Source organism: Patagioenas fasciata, chromosome 15, assembly GCF_037038585.1.
Source record: "Patagioenas fasciata isolate bPatFas1 chromosome 15, bPatFas1.hap1, whole genome shotgun sequence".
Taxonomy (NCBI): Eukaryota; Metazoa; Chordata; class Aves; order Columbiformes; family Columbidae; genus Patagioenas; species Patagioenas fasciata.
The window spans coordinates 14,474,641-14,497,549 of NC_092534.1; the positions used below are offsets into that span (position 1 = coordinate 14,474,641).

Genomic DNA, 22,909 nt, shown 5'->3' on the forward strand with positions numbered 1-22,909 from the left:
TGCTTTCTTCAAGTAGGTTCCCTACAGAACAGAACTTGATTGGAGATTCAGAATGTGAATAACCACTTTACGGCTGATGCGAGAAGCAGAAAAATTCTGGGCAATCCAGATGCAAACACTGCTCAGGCGTGTGGCAGCGAAAGGCCAGAGTAATCACGGACACATTAGGTCAGGACTGAGGTACAACGGAGGAGCCGTGGAGAAATCCTGCAACATCAGTGCCTCTCATTTTGCATTCCCTGATCAATACAATTCATCCATCACTTACTTTCTTAAGATTGCAATCTTTCAAGAAAACGAGAGAGCAGAAAAAAAAAAAGATCTGACTGCAGGAGGAGGCTGCATATGGCCAATATAGCAACTGATGGAAAAATCAATCTCCAAGAGCCCGGCAGGTTAGAAGAACTGTGTCTCATAAAAGTCTGTCTTGCTCACCAGGCTTCTCAAATCATGATGTTGCTATGGTTTGGGGCAGGTTTATGGGGTGAGAAGGAGACAGTGTACAGGCTGTAGCCTGTTATTAAAATTCCCCTAAGTGCAGCACGGGCTCCAAGGCATGCGGCAGAAAGTACCTCAACCTGTGGCTGCAAGCATTACCTCTTTTTTCTGTAGTGATCACGGTGGCTTCCAGCGGCTCCCCCCAGCCCTGCCTGGTCTTGGCAGACGTCCGGAAGATGTACGCTGACTCAGGGGCGAGATCTGTGGCTGTAAACTGCCTGACCGTTGAGCCAACCTCCACCGTCGTGAACTTGTTAGGGCTGCTGCTGGCCAGGCGGTAGGCAATCTGGTACCCTGAAACCACAGCATCAACGACAGACAGAGAAAGGGTTAGGATTCCTTTCTAGCAGGGATAAAAGAGCACCAAAACTACGAGTTTAATATAATGACTTGCTTATCTGAGACCAGAATGAAGTAATTTACTACCTTCAGTGCTATAAAATTGCCCAGCCAGACGCCGTACCTGATGTCACACGGTGACACACACAAGGGTCTACCAAATACTATCTGCCATGAAACTGCTTTCATTTTCCATCCTTCATACCAACCAGACAGAAAAACAGTTTAATCTTCCCTGAGCATACCGGCACCTTTTCAAAAAGGCAAAGGAACAAACAAAACCCGGGCAATTGATGTCACCTGGCTGAGCCAGTTCAAGACAACACTGTTTCGTCTTTCCCCCCAAGCACACACGTACACCTGTATGCACACACGTACACCTGTATGCACACACGTACACCTGTATGCACACACGTACACCTGTATGCACACACGTACACCTGTATGCACACATGTACACCTGTATGCACACACGTACACCTGTATGCACACACGTACACCTGTACGCACACACGCTCGCACGCTATTCTGTGCTCTCAGTTTCAGCATTGGCTTAAACTGAAGTTGTTTCAGCTGCAGAGCAGCCGGGTTACCCAAGCACTGCAGCCTTCATGCTCCTGCTTTTTGCACTTGCCGTTCTCTGAGCTCTCCCGCTCCCCTGCAACTGTACAGCAGCCGTCAGAACTGCCAGTACCAGCCCCCTTCTCCTGCCACAGTCCAAGGAAGCAGCCTGCAAGCTGTGAGGTCCTGCTTCAACCACGCGGCACTTAATAATCAATTTTGTTGATGCCTGTAAGCGATAACCCCCATTCCAACCTGCCTGACAATTAGGTTTAGCCTGTATTATTAATGATCCAACTGTGCAAAGGAGGGTTTCCAGCGTTCTCACGCACCACTAGCAACAACTGTCCCCCAAAGAGGATCTGCCAAATGTTCTAATTCATTCTGCAAGCCCAGGAACTGAATCAGGCTCCCACTTCTGGAGCTCAATGGTAACTTTCAGTCCAGCTGCTGACTTCCAAAATCAATTAATACCAGAACTGGTGTGGGGCTTTATTGCCCAAACTGAATACGGTTGTACAATTAAATGCTTCATGGAGTTACACAGGGCAGAGGGCAGCCAACAAACCCAAATCAAACCAGCCGAAAACAAAACAGTCGTGACATGATTCTGCCAACCCTCTGCTCATCTTCCGAATGACAAAGGGGTCTGCAGCACCTGAGACCATCTCTTTCTTTTGGAATTAATTCAGTTAGAATCTGAACTCCCACCACATTTTGGCTGCAACAAGAACATGGGGAGTCGAACCTGGTGTGCTTCATTTGTGAAGGTCAGTGCATGAAAACCGAATTTTTATCTTACCTGTGGCTATTGGACAAAATCAATGACATCCATTTCCCACTGTGAGCACACAACAACTGCCACATGCCCACTCACAGAAAAGGCACAAGCAGAGCTCCCGCGTGCTCTTGACTCGATGCCACGCTCGCGTGTGGTGCACGCTGTCCTCAACAAGTGCCATTTAATTGGGATACAGATGGTATTAATTTTGGTGTGCTGACTCTCACAGTGCTGTCGACCATGCACCAGCATTTCCTTGTCCTTTTTCCTTCGGCAGCTGCCAGGGGATGTGGGGCAACAGCCATAGCTGCCTCGCATGGAACAGATTTGATTGCACACACACCTCGACGAGCCACTTGGCTTCTCCCAGCACCTGTGGCTTCAGCCTGAGCTCCTGCAGGTTATGAACGGCTTTGGGTACAGAACCAATTCCCTGCAGCGCCTTAGTGCACCCCGGGCATCCGCATTTGAAATGGGCACCAGCAGCAAAAGGCTCCTGGGGCCCGAAGGGCTCAGCTCGAGCTGCCGGGGTCCCCTCACACCCCGTGGCACCTTCCCACAGCCACATCTTCACAGCTGGGTGGAGAGCACCAGACCGCTAGATGAAAAGTAGCCTGGTTTTCTCAGAGCTCCCGAGTGTGCTCAGATCCCAGCGATGTTTTAGTTTTTTACGCTTTGAACATCTCATTTTTCCACCTTCAAACTCCCTCCTTTTATCCATGCCAGCAGCTCTCCCATTACTGGTCCAACATATTTCACCGAAGTATTTCTCTATCTTTAGCACTACGGTATTTTGATCCTTTTTGAAGGCCACAGGAAGGCAGATAGCAATGGGGAGCAGAAACAGATACACTACGATCTTTTTGTTTATACAGATGTGAAGAACGTGGGAGTGAAAACCCCACTACAGGATCTCAATAAGGGGGAAAAGTAGTACAAGAAAAGCAAGCAGGGAATTTTTACAGCAGTGGAAAAGATGAAGGAAGAAGCAACTAAGATGGCCAAAGGAGTTTGATAAAGGGACACAAGAGACAAAGAATAAGACCTGGAGGGAAACAGAGAATATTAAAAGAACAGAAAAGTTGACTTCTCTAGTTATTAAAAGATAAGTATGATATCTGGGACATATCCTTGCCAAGCAATTTCCTCTCTTTTCTAAACCTTTGTAAAATATGAAGAGTAGTTAAAATGTAAGGAGGAACAGAAAGATAACTATTTACTGCTAAATGGTGGTGCTCATGCTGGAAAGCCAATTACAAACAGGCGCAGATCAGGCAAAGGGACACATACAAATCTAGGGCATTATAACAACTTACACCAGAGCGGATCCTCGGCTACGGGAAAAAACAACTTAGCCATGAAAAAGCAGAAATCGCTTGTCACAGCCTGGCTCTGACAGGCTCTGCAAACTCCCTTTCAATGCATCCCTGTGAAAAACAGCCTCAGCTCTCACTGTCCTCTCCTCCATCTGCCATGTCTGGGTAAATATCTATTTTCCTGGATATCTCAGGCAGAGTTTACCCAACCAGAGCTGTCACCTTTACATATTTCCTCAGAAACTCAACACTTCCCTCAGTTTGATTCAAAGGTACATATCCAACCTCCGCACCTGAACTCAGCTCACTCGTATTGCCACCTACAACCCACCCAAGATATACCCAGTATCTTCATTTGGATCCCCTACATCACCCTCTCCTATTAGACAGATTGGGACAGCTTTTCTTTCTCTCTGAGCGACAGAGAACACGCAGTATTTAAACCACAGCTTGGATAATAATTAGGGCTAACACAAGATCAAAAAGATAAAATTATTAAGTTGATGAATTTCAGCAACACGGGATGGGAGAAGGCAGGAAATGTTAAGTGGAATCAAACAAGGCAAATCAACAGAGGTAAGAGGAAGGTGTTCAAAGATAAATTAATGCACGCTCGAGGGCTGTAAGAGGCAATAACTGCAATTGCTGCAGTGGAGGAACAAGGAAACTTCCTTTCCTTCCTTCATTATGACAAGAAGATGTCAGAGAGATCTTACATTTAGAAAAAAAATAACAATAAAAGGTTATGAATAAGAGTAGAATCTTTAAAAGGTGATCAGAGTAAACTTTGCTGGGAAAGGAATAACTTACCGAATGTGAAGTATCTGGGTGGTCAATAGGAAGAATCCATATTGTTTTCTTAATTTTACTTTTCCCCATATAGCATTAGATCCCAAGCAGCTTCTGCTATGGGAAGTTCTGCTGTTGACCAGGCCAAAACAGCACAGAAAAATCCTTGAAAGAGCAACTCTTCAGGAGTTTATTTATTCATTGAAACCAGGCTTATTTTTGCATTAGCATCTTTTTAAGTATTTTTTGCACAACTGCAAGCAGTTTCGTGAGCTACGCTCTCTGAACTCAATAAAAAGGCAACAATCTGAACTGCCTGTTAAATGTTAGGTCACCGCAACACAGCCAGTAGATTCCCCAAAGCAAACAGGCAGGAAGATGACAACACACCGCGAATATAAAGAAGCTTTCAAGCTCATCACCATACAAAGCCCTTCAGAAGCGACAGCACCCGCTCGTGCAGGCCATGGTGCAGCAGAGATACAAACACTTATTAATTTGTCACAGAACTTAGGGAAAGCCAAATGATATTGGGAGGTTACGCTCTGCCTGGTGGAGCAGCAATCCAGTTTGTTGATTTTACTGCTTATCTGTTTAAGGGCCAGCGGGTGTGCAAATGCAGTCTAGGATCAAAATATGAATTTGCAAACATGGATTACATCCAATTTCGGTTCTAATTCTCAATGGAGTTCTTACACTCTTTCGCAATAAGCTTCAGGTAAATGCTAAATAGAAGGACACCACAAGGAATACTAACCAGGGTCTGGAAGGCTGCTGCTTGAGCTCTGGTGTTCAGAGGAAGCTCAGAGCTACAAGTGCACATATGCACATCAATGTGCCATTTTTCTTTAATGGTATTTAAGGAACTACGTTGGGTGCTCGCTGAACTAAGTGCGGGAAAGAAGAGAAAGCGAAGCCTCAGATGGTTAGTGTAACATTCCCAAAAGGAGACATGGAAATATCTCACAGTAAAATATTTAACCAACCAAACAAGTGGTTTTCCCTCTTGGTGCCTGCCAGTATTTCATCCTGCTAATCTCTCTCTGAAATGCTAGAACATGTTTTGATATAGATTCCAAAAATGTTAGCTGCAAAGGTGCTTGTATGCTCGGAGGACAAAGCTAGCAGAGCAGGAACATTGGTTCAAAGGCTCTGAATAGAAGCTGCTCTTGCAAAGCAAGTATTTTTGCTTTCCAAGCCCACCAGTGAACAGAAGGGCACCGTGCAAAATTACGTTAACTCATTTTTTCCAACAACTCTGCCTCTGTGCACTTGACTGTGGTGGTTACGATGGTGTTTTGATAGTTGATTACAGTAATGAGATTTAAAAGGTGTACAGGGAAAAAAAAATCAACCTGCAACCTTTACTTAGAATGCTATGCATGGGTTTTTATCTATTTTTGAAGCACTCCTCGGTTCTTCGGAAAGATCACAGAAGTGCCCAGCATGAGTAATTGTTACTTTCTCTCTCACATTGGCAGCTTCTTCCTCCACCAACCTCAATGTTTCTACTATCAAAAAACGAAAATATAAAGGAGTGAGAACTGTTGAATAAAGACAATGGACTTCAAAGAGGTGGAGTGGGGGAACTGGCAGGAAACATCCCCCGGGAAGGAATTTAAGGGAAAAAAGGATTCAGGTTAGCTGACAGTTTTAAAAGAGACCAAAAAAAAAGGTTTGACTATCCCAATGCAGACAAAAGATGTTAAGAGGCCAATATGTTTGTATTCAGAGCCCACTAATGACCTGAAAATCAAACCTGACTTGGACAAAAGTTGAAACAGGACACATGTCCAAGGGAGGGTATAAATAGACAGCACAAGCACACAGGGACAAAATCAGAATGGGCAAAGTGCAAAGTGAGTTAGAACTTAAAGGGCATCAAAGGAAATGAGAAAAATGTTATAAGTACATTAGATATTTGGGAGACAGAAGGAGGACAGGTCAGCTACTGGGAAGGAATGATCAGCACAAGACAGGCGAGACAGAAAAGCACGGAAGGCTGATACCTCCCTTGCTTCATTTTCACACACAAAGTTGATGCTGACTAGATACTTAACACAAATTAAAACTGACAACAATATAAGTAGGGATGTAGGCTAGAATAGAGAACAGGTTAACAAATATTTAGTTAAGCTAGATGTAATCAAGTTAGAAAGGCCTGATGAAATTTGCCCTGCAGTGCTCATAAGTAGCTGGAGCCATCTCCAAATAATTAGTGATTATCTTCAAGAACTTGTGGAGGGCAGGTGACATCCCAGAATATTACAGAAGGGCAAACAGAGTACCCTTATACTTTAAAATAGGGAAAGAAAAACCAGAGGAATTATGGACAAATCAAGCTAAAGTTCAATACCTAGAAAGATCCTGGAAAAAAATATGAGTCAATATATAAGCATCCATGAGGATAATAAAGTGCCAAGGAACAGCCAATATGTATTTGTCTGGAGCAAATAATAAATATCAAATAATCTATTCTCCATTTTGACAGTGTAATTGGCCAGGTGGGAAGAGTAGATATGATCCACATTGACTTTAAGTAAGGCTTTAATATGGTGGCACACAGCCCAGCTAAAAGCAAACAGGAGAAACAGAATCCAAGAAAAATACTACACATCTTGACTTGAATGCTTTATAAAAAGAAGTCACAACGTTGTTATCAGTAGTTTGCTAACAAATTGGGAGAATGTATTTAGTAAGGTCTCATGAGAATAAGTCATGAGTCTGGTTCTGCTCAAACTTCTCATTAATGACCTGCCTGATGGAATTGCCAATCTACTTGCAAACTTCAAACATAAAACCGAATCGTGAGTGGCTGTGAGCCATTTAGAGGACAAGACTGTAATTTAAAGTGATCTTGATAACGAGGAGAGATGGTCTGGAATCAGTAAAATGAAATTCAATAAAGGCACCTGCAAATTATCACACTTACAAAGAAAAAAGCTTAATGTATGTATCTAAAAGAGGGGCTGACTGACCTGGAAGTGCACTGCAGAAAAAGCATAGGAATTAATAGTGGGTCATAGACCTACTTAGTTAGAACATCAGTGTTGCAAAAAGAGCCATGTCAGGACAGTATCAACTATCCTGGGATGTGTTACTGGAACTGGAATGTGCAAGACATCAGAGACAGGAGTCTACACGCTAACCATGCCAAGCGTTGTCTCCAGGACACTCTTCCCCTTCCCTTCCAGCCCCGCATTTGTTTGATTTTATCACCAATGTAGCGGGTACGAGCAAGAGCAAGCTGAGAAGGGGACGTATTGCACAAAGCACTGTGCAAAGACAAAATAAAAGAGAATTCTGACTCCACTGAGCTTGCAACTTCAGCAAATAAGGCTGACAAAGTGCAGCAATGCGAGACATTGGAACACAGTCGGGAGGGCAAAATCTCTTTTGTACTTTCTCATCATTTTTATCAAATGGGTTTTTTTTTCTCCTTAGCCACATCCTGTGATTCCAATCCCAGTCTCCACCGAGGGCACGTTCCAGGACACACCGTTCCTTAAAAAACAGCAACAAATCAAACCCGCAACACAACCTGGAAGCCAAACTTCTCCGAGCTGCAGCAAAACCCCGCGTGGATCCATCGCTGACAGGGAACCGCTGCCAAGCTTCACGCAGACGCCTCCTCGTGTTCGCAAAACCCCTGCAGCACCTGCCTTTGGATACCATCTTATGATTGCTCTGCATCTTCAGGCATCGGCATCGCTTCAGGAAACCACACACCTGAGCAAACACTTCAAGTCCTTAACTCAATATTTAAATGCGAGGCAAGACCAGTCCTTTATTTAACAGGATGCTCCCAACACAGTCGCATTTGATGTGGGCGCCCTCCACCCAACAGCGACAGCTTTAGGAAATATTGCTTAAAGGCAACAGGCAAGCCTGAACAATGGCAGCGAAATTAGAAACAGAAAGGCTCGGCAGACTGAGAACGAAACAAGAAACAAAAAGCTTTTGCTCCTGTTTTCAGAACTGGGAGACAAATCTTTATGCAACAGCTGGAACCGCTGTAAAATGTGTTTAACATCAGCAGAAAACACAAAATTGCTGGGTAACTATTAGCTGCTTTAATTTTGGAGGCAAGGATGGATTCTTACATTGTAAAAGTCTTTGCGTTTTAAGTACAAGTAGTGGCTGGTGTACATATTGCAAAGGTAACCCAAGAGCTACGAGAGCAGGAAGGTAGGAAGGTTTTCCATCAATTCTTGTTGTGCCTTGTTGCCTCTATTTCACTTGATGAAAAGCCAAATATGAGTTAACTCCTTGCAACCTGCCAGATAATATTATCCAAAGGAAGCAATAAAATGGAAATACAGATGAAACTGAAACGTTGGGTTTGCCCAGCAAAGGTGAACTGGGGGAAAGAGGAGAAAATCCAGCTCTCACATGCTGCAGCTCTACAGGCAGGTGCCCAACAGCCAAAGAGGTTACAAACCCAACCGCAGATGGGAAGAGAGACAATTCAAACACAGAGCCATGAATGACACGGAATTGTGGCTTATGAAAACACACACCACGGAGCCAGGAGGAATGTTCCTCCTCACCACAGGGTACCCTGTTTCTCAGTTGACACAAACATCTTTTCTTTAGCCACAGATTCGCCTATGTGTGGTTTCTAACCCAGCAAAGCAAGGGGAAGGAAAATCCAACAGCTCGAGCTCGCTCTGGTCTCCCGCCCTCTCCTCCCAGCCCTTGGTTTGCTGTTCCCTCTTACCCAGGATGATCCCATTGGGCTCCTCCGGCGGCTGCCAAACGATCCGTACGGATGTCAGCCTCACCTCGGGGAACACCAGCCTCACGGGCGGCCCGGGGGCTGGAAAGACAGACAGACATCACGCTAGCAAGCACTGCACGGCAGAGGAATTACGAGTTCTCCGCTCACCTTACCCAGGAGGTGGCTCAAGCTGTATCTCACCAATGATAGATTGTTAGGAGCACCCTACATACATAAATAATATAAATTTATTTTGAGGGATTCTGTCCACGGCCAAATGCCTCCAGCAGCCAGGGACACCGAACACGACACAGAACTAATGCACCCCACAGTGTTTTACTGCAGCTACAAAACGCGTTCAGCAGGATTCTCTGACCTCTGCCAGAGTTATCTCCCCGCAGAGATGCGGGAGCCACGCCAGCCGTCCCCAACACCCCCAGGTAACTGTTAACACACTATCAAGCAAGTCACCGAGCTGCCTTTACAGAGAGTTATGTGTCAGCTTAATCTGCTTCATACCTGTTGGAACTGAATAATCTCTCCTCTCTGTGTCATCAGCACCAGCTTTGAACTGCCTCTGATTTTACGTGTGCATTTTAAACACTGGGGGCTGAGCAGGAGAACCTGAGGCAGGTGAGATGCACATTAATGCAGACGGCTGGTGGCTGCGCTGACCAGCCCAGGTTCACAAGGTGAGGAGATGCTAATTCCCACAATTAGCATCCGCAAAACTTCCCCTTCAGCACAAATTCCACCTGCATTACCCCTGATGATACTTTTTAATTAAGTCGAGCCCAGAGGAGACACAACATATTTATGTCAGGGGTAAGGAGATGGAAGAACAATCTGTATCGTTTGCCAACATGCACTTAAGGAGGGAACTGTTATAATGGGGTTATCTAAAACAAACATTTAAAAATATTTCTCATTATAGTCCGATATGCACATTTCACTGAGTGCTTTCTTGCTCCCTGCAGAGTTCTGCTAACAGTAATTTCTCTTTGTTTCCTTCCAAAGAAAAGCCAAGTCCCCACACAAGCAACGATCTGAGAAAATGGCTGAAAAGATGTCAGGGAGCTGTTGTCCCTGTCCCCATCTCTCCATGCTCGTACTCCAAAAACTCTCATTTAAGCCAGTAGTCTGAATGTATTTTCAGCCCAACAAAATTACCTGCATGAATGTGCCTGTAGAAAGCAATGTTTATTGCATTATTATTGAAAAGATTTTGATGAAAAAGAGAGTGACACTTTTTTGATCATCTTCACTGAGAGTAATAAACAGAAGCCTCTCACACTGATATTAACCTTCATTTAATACAGAAAAGGTAATGAAACTAAAAGTAACTTCAACATCTGAAAAAAACACCCTAAAATTGTTTAAAAGTTGCACTAAATGTCTGTAAAACCCCACCAGCAGGAACGTTCCCACCACACCGATGTGTTGGGTCCTTCAACACATCCAACCGTGCTTGCGAGTCCCTGAGCTCATGGGAAGCCCTGGAGGCAGCTGCAAAAAGCAGCTCGTCTGATCAGCTTTCAGGGCCAATACCTTATTCTTTTGGGAAAAAAATGAGAACGGATTACTGAAGTTGCAAATTCTGTATCTCTCCTTCAGCCCAATCCTAACCTGATTTGTTTATTGCTTTCAGTTGCAGTGCTCTACTCTTTTTTTAGAGCATGATTGAACTTCAATAGGAATTTATAATTGCACTCTCAAAATTGCCTTCAATAGAAATTGTCTACACCGAGCTTCAGAGCACAATTCTACAAGTTCTTTTCCTCTTCATCAACTGCAGAGAAAGAAGAAATGAGGGACTCTGGTTTTGCCAAATGCTCAGACCCTGACCAATGAAATAGAGCTGAGTTATACCAGGTAGGGATCCAGCCCTGAAAAATACAAACAGCCTTAAGTTTGGGCTGTTGTCTACACTTGTATCACTAAAAGAAAGCAGTGTTAAAAGGCTGGATCAAATAAGACACGTATTTTGGTAATCTGAACTTACTATCATCCTTGGTTCTTTCAATAACTGCAGGAGAGCTGGGGACTCCGTCTCCGATGCGAGTGAAGGCCAAGATCTGGATCTCGTAGAGCACGTATTTCCGCAGGCCAGACAGCAGGCAAGACTGCGTGTGGTTACCTCGCACCATTTGGCTCTTTGGTTCAGAGTCTAAATCTCTTGCTTTGAACAGTATCTGTGGAAATAACACACACGAAATACAAAAAGAAAAGATAGTTACGTAAGGACTGAAAAAAAGGAGCGCTTTTAAATCCCTCTTTTTCACATAAAATGAGATTATATTCACCAGTCACCCCCTTAAAAAGCAGCTCACTTCCTATATCTTCTCCAGCTGATTTATAAATAAATAAATAATGCAAAAAGATACCCAGGTAATGCATTAAAATGAAGGAAACACGAAGCTGCAGTTGCGCACCTTGTAGCCCAGGATGAGGCCGTTCTGGTCGGACTCGGGGACTGCGGTCCAGGTCAGAAGGATCTGGGTTGAACTCACAGCTTCGGCAGAGACGTTCTCAGGAGGAGCAGAGGGAACTGGAATCACACGCCACAGCCAAAAGCAGAAATATAATAGGTAAGACAAACTAGATTATGTTTTTCCATTCTCCCCACCCGCTTGGGATTGTTCCAGGGTCCCATTGAAGAGTATCCAAATCCAAAAGGACTGGAATAGGTTCTAGATGATCCCTTCTTCTTTTGTGTTCTTTCTGCATCTTCTTTATCTTTCAACCTGCTTCACAATTCCTTGCCAGTTCATCTCAGTAATCACAATGTTTGTAAAGAGCTAAACATTTAATACTAAGCAGTGTGATAGAGAGTAAATAGATATGAATACATTTCAGGTTCTATATATTTGCAGTAATTAGAATCAAGTTTAAATTGCTGGACTTCTCCAGAAGTCTATCTCCTGGTATTTCTTTCCCATACATTTTATTTCCCTGTGCCCAAAGGTAGAAATCTTTATGAATGGGAGTTTATCTTATGGTACAGCCTGTTCTAACAAGAAGTTTTACACCACCCTGGGCTGCTATATTATCTAAAAGGAAATTATAGCATCTTGTCTAGAGTTAGCAATAATTCCAACCACTGGTCTGCGGTTCTGTAAGAAGTTGTTTAACCTCTAAGCTTTTTGATTATGTGATAGCGCTCGACATTCGCAATACATCAGTTATAGACGGATACATTAACACAAGGTGTATTTTCAGGGACTGATACAGTGAGAGTGAAAGATACGCCTATTTCACTTATGTTGCAAAATTGGCTTTTAGGAAACTAGAAACATCATTAGAACTGATGGCACAGGAACACTGTAATTTGCTCTGACTCGAGAGAAAAGCAAACTTGCATTTTTTTTCTCATGCCATTAAAATTAACCGCTGCCGAACAGCCACACAACTGCAAGCTTTTGCAGGCAAGCTTAATAGCAGGGCCACGTTACACAGGCAGAATTTGAGGCTATTTTTAAGAGTTCACATTTTATGCTGCCCTTTTGCATTTTTTTTTTCCTGTGGCATTTCCAGCATCTGAAGGGTACAATCTTTTCTAAAGCACCATACATCTGTCAGGCCCCAAGAGAACATTTCACCGAGTTACGTTACACAAGCACTTATGGATGGTAAAACTTGATTAGGTCCTGAATATATCACAGACAGGAGCGCAAGGCTCTGCCAAAAGCGATGCTGCCCCGACTGTCCCAATGAAAGAACAGCTCTGCTGGTTTGAAGGCGGGCTCCCCAAGCTCCCAGCAACATCAACGAGATAATGAGTGTGACACCAGAATTAATATAAATTGAAAAGAAAATGCACCGCCCCCCACCCTTGTGCACTCAAGGTTAACCGCGCAGATAGTAATTTCTGAAACAATTTCGCTGTTACCAATTATTTGGGACATGAGAAACAGAGCACCATCACACAACACTGCAGATGACTAAAATCTCATTTTTTTCCCCTCCAACGCTGAAGTGCTTTTTTTTTTTAAATAAAATCTTCTCCTAGATTTATCCCCCACAAGGATATAATTATGTTAAAGGAAAATAGATTGCCAGGAGCCACGAATGTCTTTGGATAGCTGCCATAACTTTATCGGTAGATCTTCACAAAGAGCTACTCCCACATGAATCACTTCTGGAGAGAGAAAGGGTGGAGGTGGGCCGCAGGAAACCAGAGCGCGTAGAGGAAAGAAGCCCTTTCCAGCCACGTTTTTTTATTTTATCTGGTTTGAAACCTTTCGAGAGAGAGAAAAAAGTTTCTTTATTTTACAAATATTTGTTTTGCTCTTTGATCCGCAGCCACGAGATTTCCCCAATTCACCAAAGGCGGCGGCTGTGCCCGGGCTGGCCCCGCGTGCTCTGAGGTGCGCGCACAGCCCCGCTGCTGCGGGGACGCGGGCTCACAAAGCAGACAATGGGCTTGCTGAAGATACACTGCCCAGACTCCTCTTAATTCCCATGGACAGCCAGGGCAGCCGCACGTCCCCTCTCACTGGAAAGGACTCTGAGCCAAACGCCCAAATCGTAACAATTCTCGCGTTCACCGAGTGCACTTTAATTTCCAGTTCTCATATTAGTGTTGAGAATTTTATTCTAATACGCATTTGTGAATTCACGACCTGCGAGTGGTATTATGCATCTTGCTGTTGCCGGTCTTTCATCAACTAACAGACTTTGGTCAACCTTTTAAAAATGAATTGAAGCATAACCTGCTTTTCAACGACCCCTCTCCTCTCTCGGGACATCCAGAGAGTCAAAGAAATTATAGTTTGCTAAGACTAATCAGTGGTTTGAGTGAGGCATCAAGACCCCTCTTTCCTCTGCAACTTCCCTTCTCTAACGCCGGTTTCCTCAACTATTGCACTAAAGACTTTGCTATAAGCTCCAAAGCCGAGTTCTCATTAGTAACTCACAAGAACAGCACAGAAGCCAAATGACAGTGTCCAAAGAAAAAACCTCAGAGCTGTTACAAAATTAACCGGAAATACCAAAACTAAATGATGAGTTAATCAGCTGCACAGGTACTTTAGAAGATCAAACGTAGGGAATTATAGACTTAGTGGCACTCTGCACCGGAACTTCAATAGGAACTCAGGTTTTTAAGGTTATCTGTGTTGGCATCTAAGATCATGCATCCTCTTTCTATATCTGACATAACCATAAGCCGCAAATGATGATGTTTTATGTCTCTAACTGGGCCCAAGCAGATTTTAATAAGCTAGCCTGTATTCTGGCTTTCTAAGAAAGCCTGAGAGTGGGATGCAGTGGTTCTCTACACTTTTGCAGCTCATTTAAGCTAAACATCCATCACTGGTGTTTGAAAGTAAAAATTAAGCTGCCATACTGTACATCTGCCGTCAATTAAGAAGTGCGAATTAAGAGCAAGGTTCACGGCAAAAGCAGCAGAGCTGCAGCACGCAACCACTTTGCCTATAAAATTAGACACCGCAGGCCAAATTCTCAGCTTGTATAAACTGACGAATCCCGCAGTGACATTGGACCACATCTGAATTATCAAGCGATGCTTTATCACACCACAGTAACTGCTTCACGAAGGTCAGCCTCTGAAACACAAAGAGATTGATCCCTGCCATAGATATGTGACCAGGCTTGTACAGCAGCTGATTTTGGAAGACAAGCCTACACATTCATGCAGCTGAATATTAGGAGTCCAAAACATGAAGGCACCAGGTTAGCTGTATTTGAGATGAATAGTCTGAAAATAAGAGGGTTTATATCTAAAAGGAAGCAGCCCTGTCAAGGTTGCTCTAACACACCAGAGGTCTCTGAGTTTTCTTGCTTTCTCTATATCGTACCTACTATCATCCTCAATTTATTGAGTGGAAACTGAGCTCGTTACTCTGCAGTTATTTTACACAGTTAAATTTAATGAGTTATTTAATTTCTAACATTATTAAACCGTTTTTCGGATTGATAAAACCTGTCCTGTTTAAAGATCCTAATTCATCCCCCTCCACCTTCAGCTGCTTGAAGCCTCATCCAAGATTTTCATTTTAGGGTTTCCCAAATGTGTTCTAAGTCTGGGCTACCAAACCCCACAGCATTATTTATTCTCTCATAGTTTCTTCGGTTTCAAGATGTTTTATATTCAAGAGCTTCAGAAAATGGAGAGTACCTATAAAGGCACGGTCCTTTATTGTCGGTCTGTGTGCTCGGCTATTAGTGATATGATCACATATCCTAGAATAAAGATAAGTGCTTGAGTACAGCTTTATTTTTAATGAAGATTTTGGACTCCAGTGGCCGTACTGTCATTAGAGACCACGAGCCCTGACTTCTTAGGCTCCTTGGACAGTGTAAAACCAAGAAGCCACCATGGGATCCTGGCCAGGCCACCTCTGGCCAGCTGTGGGGGATGTTTGCAATCCGCAGCACTGGGTGAAACCCCCTTCCCTAAGCCTTCGCATCTACAAAATGCAAAAAGAAACATTCAGGACATTGGTCTTCAAAGTTATGTTGAAAACCTATGTGATAAATAGCATTTATCTCTTAGTTCAGAAGACAGACATAAAAACACCTTGACCTCTCTCTCCGGCTTTAGATACCTTTTATTTGCATTTTAACGCCGTTTGACTATGCATACAGGTTAAGTGTAGATTCCCTGAAGCTCTCTCACACAGCTTGCCACTATGTCAGCTGCTCTTCTATATTCTAAATTTAAGAAGATACAGCCAAAAGTCTGAGCCATGACTTGCTCTATTCAAGAAATCAGATGTTAGTATCAAAGAAAATACATTAAAAAAACCACCACCACAAATGAGTCCTTATGGCCTAGATCACAGCTTTGTGGTATTTTGATCGCAGTTTCCGTGTGCCTTCTACAATCAGTTTCAAGTCAACCTTCTTTTAATATTGCGAGAGAAAATGCCAAATACACATGTAACCTCTGATCTTTAGATGCTGAGCAAGAGTACTATAATCCTAAGGTTTTATGAAATCACTTAATCTTAGTATTTACTACATTTCAAAAGAAGCGTTTGAAGAGCAGCAGAAAGGAGAAAGTGGAGAATGTGGTATCTTTTTATTATGATCCGAAACACTTCAAAACTATTTTGTCTGGGTCACGCTATCTCTAACTCCAGCCAAAGCACGCCTTGTTTAAAACACCGCTGGCAAGAGCTTTCCAATTGCTAATTCCTAAAAAGCGACACTTTAATGGAGGGGGATGACTTCGTTTGGGTTGCTCCTCAGCTGGTTTGAAGGCCAGGGCACCGAACCCTGACCCGTCCAGCACGTCCCTGCTTCCCACCAACCAACACTGCGTGGTACAGAGTGCACAGATGTGCACATACGTGTGTGAGTGTATGGTGTGCATAGGATTAAACTCTAAAATATTGTTAACGAAAAAAAATCAGAAAAAAATAATAAAATACATCAGTGTTGCATCTTGCATATCTACAGGTCACAAAGAGCTTCTATTATTCAACTTCCAAACCATATATGTTATCCATTTTGTTATTCGCTTGCATTACAAATTTTAATTTATCAGGTGCATGTAGGGGCGGTTTGGAAATGGGTTTGGTGGAATTTCACAGCTAGAGAGCAGGTTTTCAGGATCTGTCTTTCCCGTTGTTGCTGTGCTAACAATAATGTAGCGTTGCCCAAGACTGAGAGTTTGCTTCTGATATTTGAAGTCTCTATGCTAGTACACACAAATCAGTCAGACAGCACAGTGCTTGTGCTCTACGTCTATACACGGGTTATGTCTATATGTAGGTTATGTCTACATAGCTTTGTACACACAATTTTAGATGGCAGCTCTGAAAACGTGCCATCAAAACCTCCAATAATGATTTGGGTAGGGCTAATCAGCTGTCTAAAAAAAAAAAACACTTGTGCCCTTTTAGAAATATTTGGTGCTTGAAATGACATTTCTGATAACCACAACTGTCGGAAAATCTGCCCCAGCCTGGAAGGAGACAAGGAGAGGGGGAGAATGAGGGGTAATGGGGTTTTGGGGAAGGAGCAGAACCCCAAGAGACCTGCTCAGCCAGAGCAGCCGTGCGCACTTTTCTCCATGTGTTGTCTGTGCTGCTGCCAAATGGGGGCAGGAACAGGGCGAGGTTGTTCTGCTTGCTTTAAATATATAACCTGCAGGTTTATATGCAGGAAAACAGGGTAGGAATAAAATAAATAACTCCTTCAAATGCCTATATGTCTTTTTGCCTTCAGTGCATCTAGAGATTGTTTCTTTTGTTCTTTCATTTTAGATTTAATGGATCAACAAGCAAAAAGAAGAAGAAAAAAAAACACCGACACAAACCAAACAACGAAAAAGAAAACTGAATAAAGGGCAGAAAACGCTGAAGTTCTTGGATGTGCCCTTCACAGCAGACTTGGCGCTTGGACTCACCCGACTCCCGCGTGCGCCCTCTCACGACTTCGCTCCACGGTCCTGCCCCGATGGCGTTGAAAGCCTGGATCTGCAGTTCATACTCTGTCCACTCCTCCAGATCTTCGACCGTGTATTCTCTTTCCAATCGGTCGTTAATCACCTTCGTCAAGGAGAGGGACGGCAGATCCACACGCCAGAACTTTATCCTGTAGCCCACCGACTCGGGATTTCCATTGTACTGTGTGTCGGGCAGGGGCTGGTGAATGACACAAAGAAAAGCACAATATTCCTATACAGAACACACTGTGCAATCTATATACCATGGCTGTCTGAACTCATATAACACCACAGGAAGGCAAAACAGATCAAGAGTTTGATTTTACGTTTTGTTTATGTTTCACAATCTCTCCATTTCTGTGTTGCTTGAAATTTTCCTTTCATTTTTACATTAATTTTGAACCCAATATGCTCACAGAACTATGCCATTTGCTGTGGGTGTATCAACAGAGATTATACGAACACAATGTATTTCAGAGCTTTGTGATTAATTATGGAAATGAATGATAAATTAGTGAAGCATGTGACAAATTCATTTATCGCACAGTTTTTACATTTTTACTGACTCTCTGCCTACTCATTTATCAGCAGAGATTTATTCTAGTATTCTAACTCCCCAAGCAATTTCAGATATTATAATATGAAATAATTAGCCTACTTCACGAAGTTTAGAGTTTTGCCCCATAAAACTAACTACACGATGCCACGGATCGCTGATATTCAGTTTTGAATCACTGGGAAAGTTTGATATAAATTAACATTTCACAGCTTAGCAGACTGTATCCCACAGGCAAGCGGGGCTAGAAATGTGACCCTGGTTCTGCAGGAAGGAAGGAATTCCCAGCTCCCAGGGGGACACAGATTCACCTGCAGGTCTTGGAAAAAAGAGATTAAACGCTTTGAAAAACTGACATTATTAAGCATGAAAAAAGGTGTATTGGGCCATTTTGAGTTGTGGTTGTTGCTCCTCCTGAACCCTGCGCAGTTTGACTCATGAAAAACAGGCTCGCAGGTAGCACAGCAAGGAAATACAAACTTAGAAATGTTTTAAAGTCTCTTAAAACAGCCCTGAGTTAATTTTGATGGATATAGTACCAAAGGTTTAACAACGTGGGCATGTTCTTCACATGGTAAAGCCATGAATGAGGTACGTGGGTCCTATCAAGTGAACTGCAATGGCTTTTCTATGAAGAATGAAGTGACACCTTCAAGTTTGATGTTTTGGTCTTTCAAGGCTCAGAATTAAGCAAAGTTTCCCATTGAGAAGCTGGAATTATTCCTTTCTGACAGAGGAAAAATCTGCTGCTTTCTAGCCTGATTTTCATTTCCAGCCGTAATGAGTTTATGCATGGAAAAGCTAACATTTGGGCAAAAGGAAACCTGTGCTTCATCAACTTCACACCACAGTAACCCCAGTGGAAAATTCTGCCTAACAGGGGAGAAGAAAAACCATTCTGGAGCAGGTTAATTGCCAAGTAAATCCCAGTGCAGCAACTCTGCAGGTAACTGGACAGTCAAAGGGGCACAACAATGTCATCAATCACTGCATCTTTGCAATTAATAATTTCTTTCTACATTTTATCACATATCTCCTCATAAATACAATCTTCCTACAGGAGTGTGATGTGCAAACTTTGTTGCCTTTGAACTGCAGCTGTTCGGTATCTGCAGGATGATTGCAAATGGCCAATGCGCACCTTCTGGGGATGGTTTTGTACAAAGCAAACAACTGAGCCCTAGGAAACTGCAAATTGGCTCAAGTATTATATCCCTGTCCCAAGTGTTGACCCAGACTGTGGAACTAGAGAGTCTCAAAAGCCAAGGTTTTACACATAGGCATATATTGCCCAGATGAAGTGGCAGAAATAGTGGCAGGAGGCAATTTCAGTGATTAATAAGGCACTTCAGGTGGGGCTTAGATTTCTGACTCTTCTGGAGAAGGAAATAATTTAATTTTGTCCTTATTCCTTATGGGAAAGAAGGGGGATGGGGATAGGGAAGGGGATGGGGAATGGGGAAGGGGACGGGGATGGGGACGGGGAAGCGGAAGGGGATGGGGAAGGGGACGGGGAAGGGGAAGGGGACGGGGAAGGGGATAGGGATGGGGAAGGGGATGGGGACGGGGATGGGGACGGGGATGGGGACGGGGATGGGGAAGGGGATGGGGAAGGGGATGGAGATGGGGATGGGGAAGGGGATGGGGATGGGGAAGGGGATGGGGAAGGGGATGGGGAAGGGGATGGGGAAGGGGATGGGGACGGGGAAGGGGAAGGGGAAGGGGACGGGGAAGGGGACGGGGATGGGGAAGGGGATGGGGAAGGGGATGGGGACGGGGATGGGGACGGGGAAGGGGAAGGGGAAGGGGACGGGGAAGGGGATGGGGACGGGGAAGGGGATGGGGAAGGGGATGGGGAAGGGGATGGGGAAGGGGATTTCTTGAGTGCTGGCCTGACCCCTTGGGGAAGCAGCTGCATCCCGAGCCCCCCGCTCACCACCCATCGCAGCCACAGGCTGGTCTCGCTGGCCGTGCGCACGGTGACGCTCCCGGGAGCAACATCTGGTGGAGCCTGGAGTGTCTGGATGACCCGGGAGGGCTGGCTCAGCGGGCTGGGACCCACCACGTTCACCTGCCGCATCCGGAACCTGGAGCGGAGGAAAGACGCGGTGCACATGGTCACGGCTCAGCGAATGGTACCTCCCTTCTCAGAACAGGAGAAAGGTGGAAAAACACAAATTATGCCTTTCTAGATGTTCCACAAAGGTGGTTGCACGCAGGTCCCCTCTGTATTCACTGCTGAATGCTTTATGGTAACTGCTTTCAGATCCTCTCAGGTATTAAAAAAATGAAAATGAGATTAGCTTAGGGTCTATTAGAAACTTAGGTATTTGTGTGAAAAATTTATGTTAATTATACCAAGCCTGATGAGCTTATACGAGCAGTAAGTGATTTTCTCTTGCGATGCTCATACAATACATTCAGAAAGGTATTAAAATATCAAACTTCAGATAGTCTCATTCCCTGTCAATATAAAAAAATATACTAGCGATAACATTTCCCCTCAATTACTTGTTGAAAGGAGCTGATTTATCCCTGTGCTGCAATTTCAGCCTTCCTGCACGAGAAAGATTAAGTTATTTAATATGGATATGCATCTTTAAAAAATACCCTGTCTGCTTGAAACCATCTCTTCTACAATAGAAATCCCTACTGGGTCACAAAAGATTTACAGAAATCTTTTTTTCCACAAAGCACAAAATAATTAAGACGTGCTGTACATTTCAAATACTCTCACCCATCACAAGCAATTAGAGCTACCCAGCACTTCCACATAAATACATGACCTGTTCATATTAAACACCTAAATTTTTGGACCTAATGGCTGAGCTTGTGAAAAGGGTGAGCCAGTCAACATAGCAGTGTTTATTTATCTGCTCTGATCTCCCTAGAAAATGCATTAAAGGAGACATATTAAACAAATACTGGCCTTGATTTCACTCTCAAACACTGGCATAAAATACAGAAGAGAAGCTGGCTGCTAAAGATGGGTCTGATAATGAGCTCTCATGATGCATTTCCTCAGCGGGCAATGACTAAAGCTGACCAGAGGGCCACGCAGCCATTTGGCAACAACTCTCTAGGTTTCAAAAAATATATATCAAATTGCTCTACAGTGAAACAAAGCAAAGCAAAATCTCCTATCTGTGCATGCATGAGAGATAAACAAGGCAAAACTCAAGGAGCTGCCTCGGTGCTATGATGATAAAATTCAGAGGACTGGAAGTGTGAAAGATCCCAGCCTAACTGGGATCAGCCCAGAATTTAATGGGTACAAGAGAGAAATGAGATGTTGCAGGAAACAAATAAAGTTTAACAACAGAAAAAAAAACCCCAAACAACCACGCCAAATTCCTCATATGCTTCCTCATTATTTTTTATCCTAAAGACATTTCTCTGCACACGTGTCAGGCGTGCAAGTGTTTCCTATTTAGCGTGGATGCTGAACGTTGATTGCGGTACGACCTGCACTTTGTTATTCACCTCTGCCTTGTCAGCTTTAAGGATCCATCTCATGAGGAGAACAAAATCTTCTCAAGCTGAAGATAATCTCCCTAAACCTCTGCACTAGAGCTCCAACATTTTGAAAGAGTTTTTTGGCAAATGTTTTGCTCTTAAGAACGAGGCGTGAAACACTTCAGTGGGGAGTTTGTGAGAAATTCAGTACGCTCCTAAGCTCCCAAGGGAAGAAAATTAGCAAAATTATCATACCAGCACTGAATTAGTTGTAAATTCTAGGGGCTTTACTTGGTTGCTCACAACAGCATCTGGGTGAGCGAACAGGCTCTCCAGCCAGAGCAAATGGACAAGTTTTGGTGAGCCCATTTAACACCTGCCACAATAGCTCCTTCCAACCAGACTTTACTAACAAGCTATTTCATGAAAGAATTTTTCATTCAGATTGACTACTTCAAATTCTCTTATGTTGTCTATGCTAAAGGAACGCATCGCTTGAATTGAATTGATTTAAAAAAAAAAAAATCAATCTCATTTAACTGGGGTTTACCGATAATGTAGATTCACTTCAATCAGTTTAAGCATTGCATATATTTATTAAGCTTAACTTGGTAAACTCTTATAAACAAAGGTTTCATCTGACTGATGTTACCAAATTAAGGTAAATCAATAAAACGATGTTTAAACTGATGTAAATATGTAATTACAAGTTTGCAGCAGTTTAACTACAATCGATCTGTCACTGACGGATGTTACCGTCGCACCCTTCAGACGAGGGAAGTCACAGCATTGCAGTCACTCATAAAAGTATTTTGCTCTCCACCTGGATTTCCTTTTCAATGTTATGAACTGCATTGTATGTAAATTACAATTAACAATATCAGACGAGCAATTTTAAGTATAAACTATGAAAACAGTGAACCTTTTCCCTTTTGTTCAGATTATAAAACACAGCCAGCTGCTTTTGATTAGGAAAGCTGTTCCAAGCTGCTATTTACTCAATTTTTTGCATGCTACAGCTAATTGCCTGCTGTTCTTACCTGTAATGAGTGTAAGGAGTAAGGTTTGGTACCTCCAGCATCTGAGCGTCAGGTTCATTCTCCACCTCACGAAGACTCACCCACTCTTCTTCATCACCCAGTACACCAACCTGTACATGGGAGAGCCAAGAAGGAATACAAAGAAGACTATCTAGATATAAAAATTTTTATATATATAGCCTCTTTTGTAATGTGTGTCATCTCATAAGTGGAAGGGCAAATGCTTTTAAATACATATTATCCAGCTAACATTCATTTTTACATGACAAGGCACTAGTTACGTGTAAAGGGACAACACAGCCAAGTTAGCCAAGCTTCCTTGTACTTGTTGGACTTCACTGGGATCCTCTGATAAGATCTATTCCAGAAAAACACCACCAGAGTGCTAATACCCTGTTCAATCTCACTGCTGCAATACAAAAGTATCAAGTAGTAAT

At 43.3% G+C, this 22,909-nt stretch overlaps 1 protein-coding gene across 6 annotated transcripts in view; it reads right to left on the reverse strand.

Annotated features, from left to right (window-relative positions):
• SDK1 (sidekick cell adhesion molecule 1) overlaps positions 1 to 22,909 on the reverse strand; it is a 375,917-nt gene that overhangs the window by 65,733 nt on the left and 287,275 nt on the right. For all 6 annotated transcript variants that reach the window (XM_065850323.2, XM_071814947.1, XM_071814948.1 and 3 more), the window contains 7 exons: positions 22,473 to 22,582; positions 19,913 to 20,063; positions 17,382 to 17,619; positions 11,437 to 11,552; positions 11,007 to 11,196; positions 9,005 to 9,103; positions 598 to 792 (listed from right to left, as the gene is read on the reverse strand). In XM_065850323.2, coding sequence (XP_065706395.2) covers positions 598 to 792; positions 9,005 to 9,103; positions 11,007 to 11,196; positions 11,437 to 11,552; positions 17,382 to 17,619; positions 19,913 to 20,063; positions 22,473 to 22,582 — 1,099 coding nt within the window. The remainder of the gene's footprint in view (positions 1 to 597; positions 793 to 9,004; positions 9,104 to 11,006; positions 11,197 to 11,436; positions 11,553 to 17,381; positions 17,620 to 19,912; positions 20,064 to 22,472; positions 22,583 to 22,909) is intronic.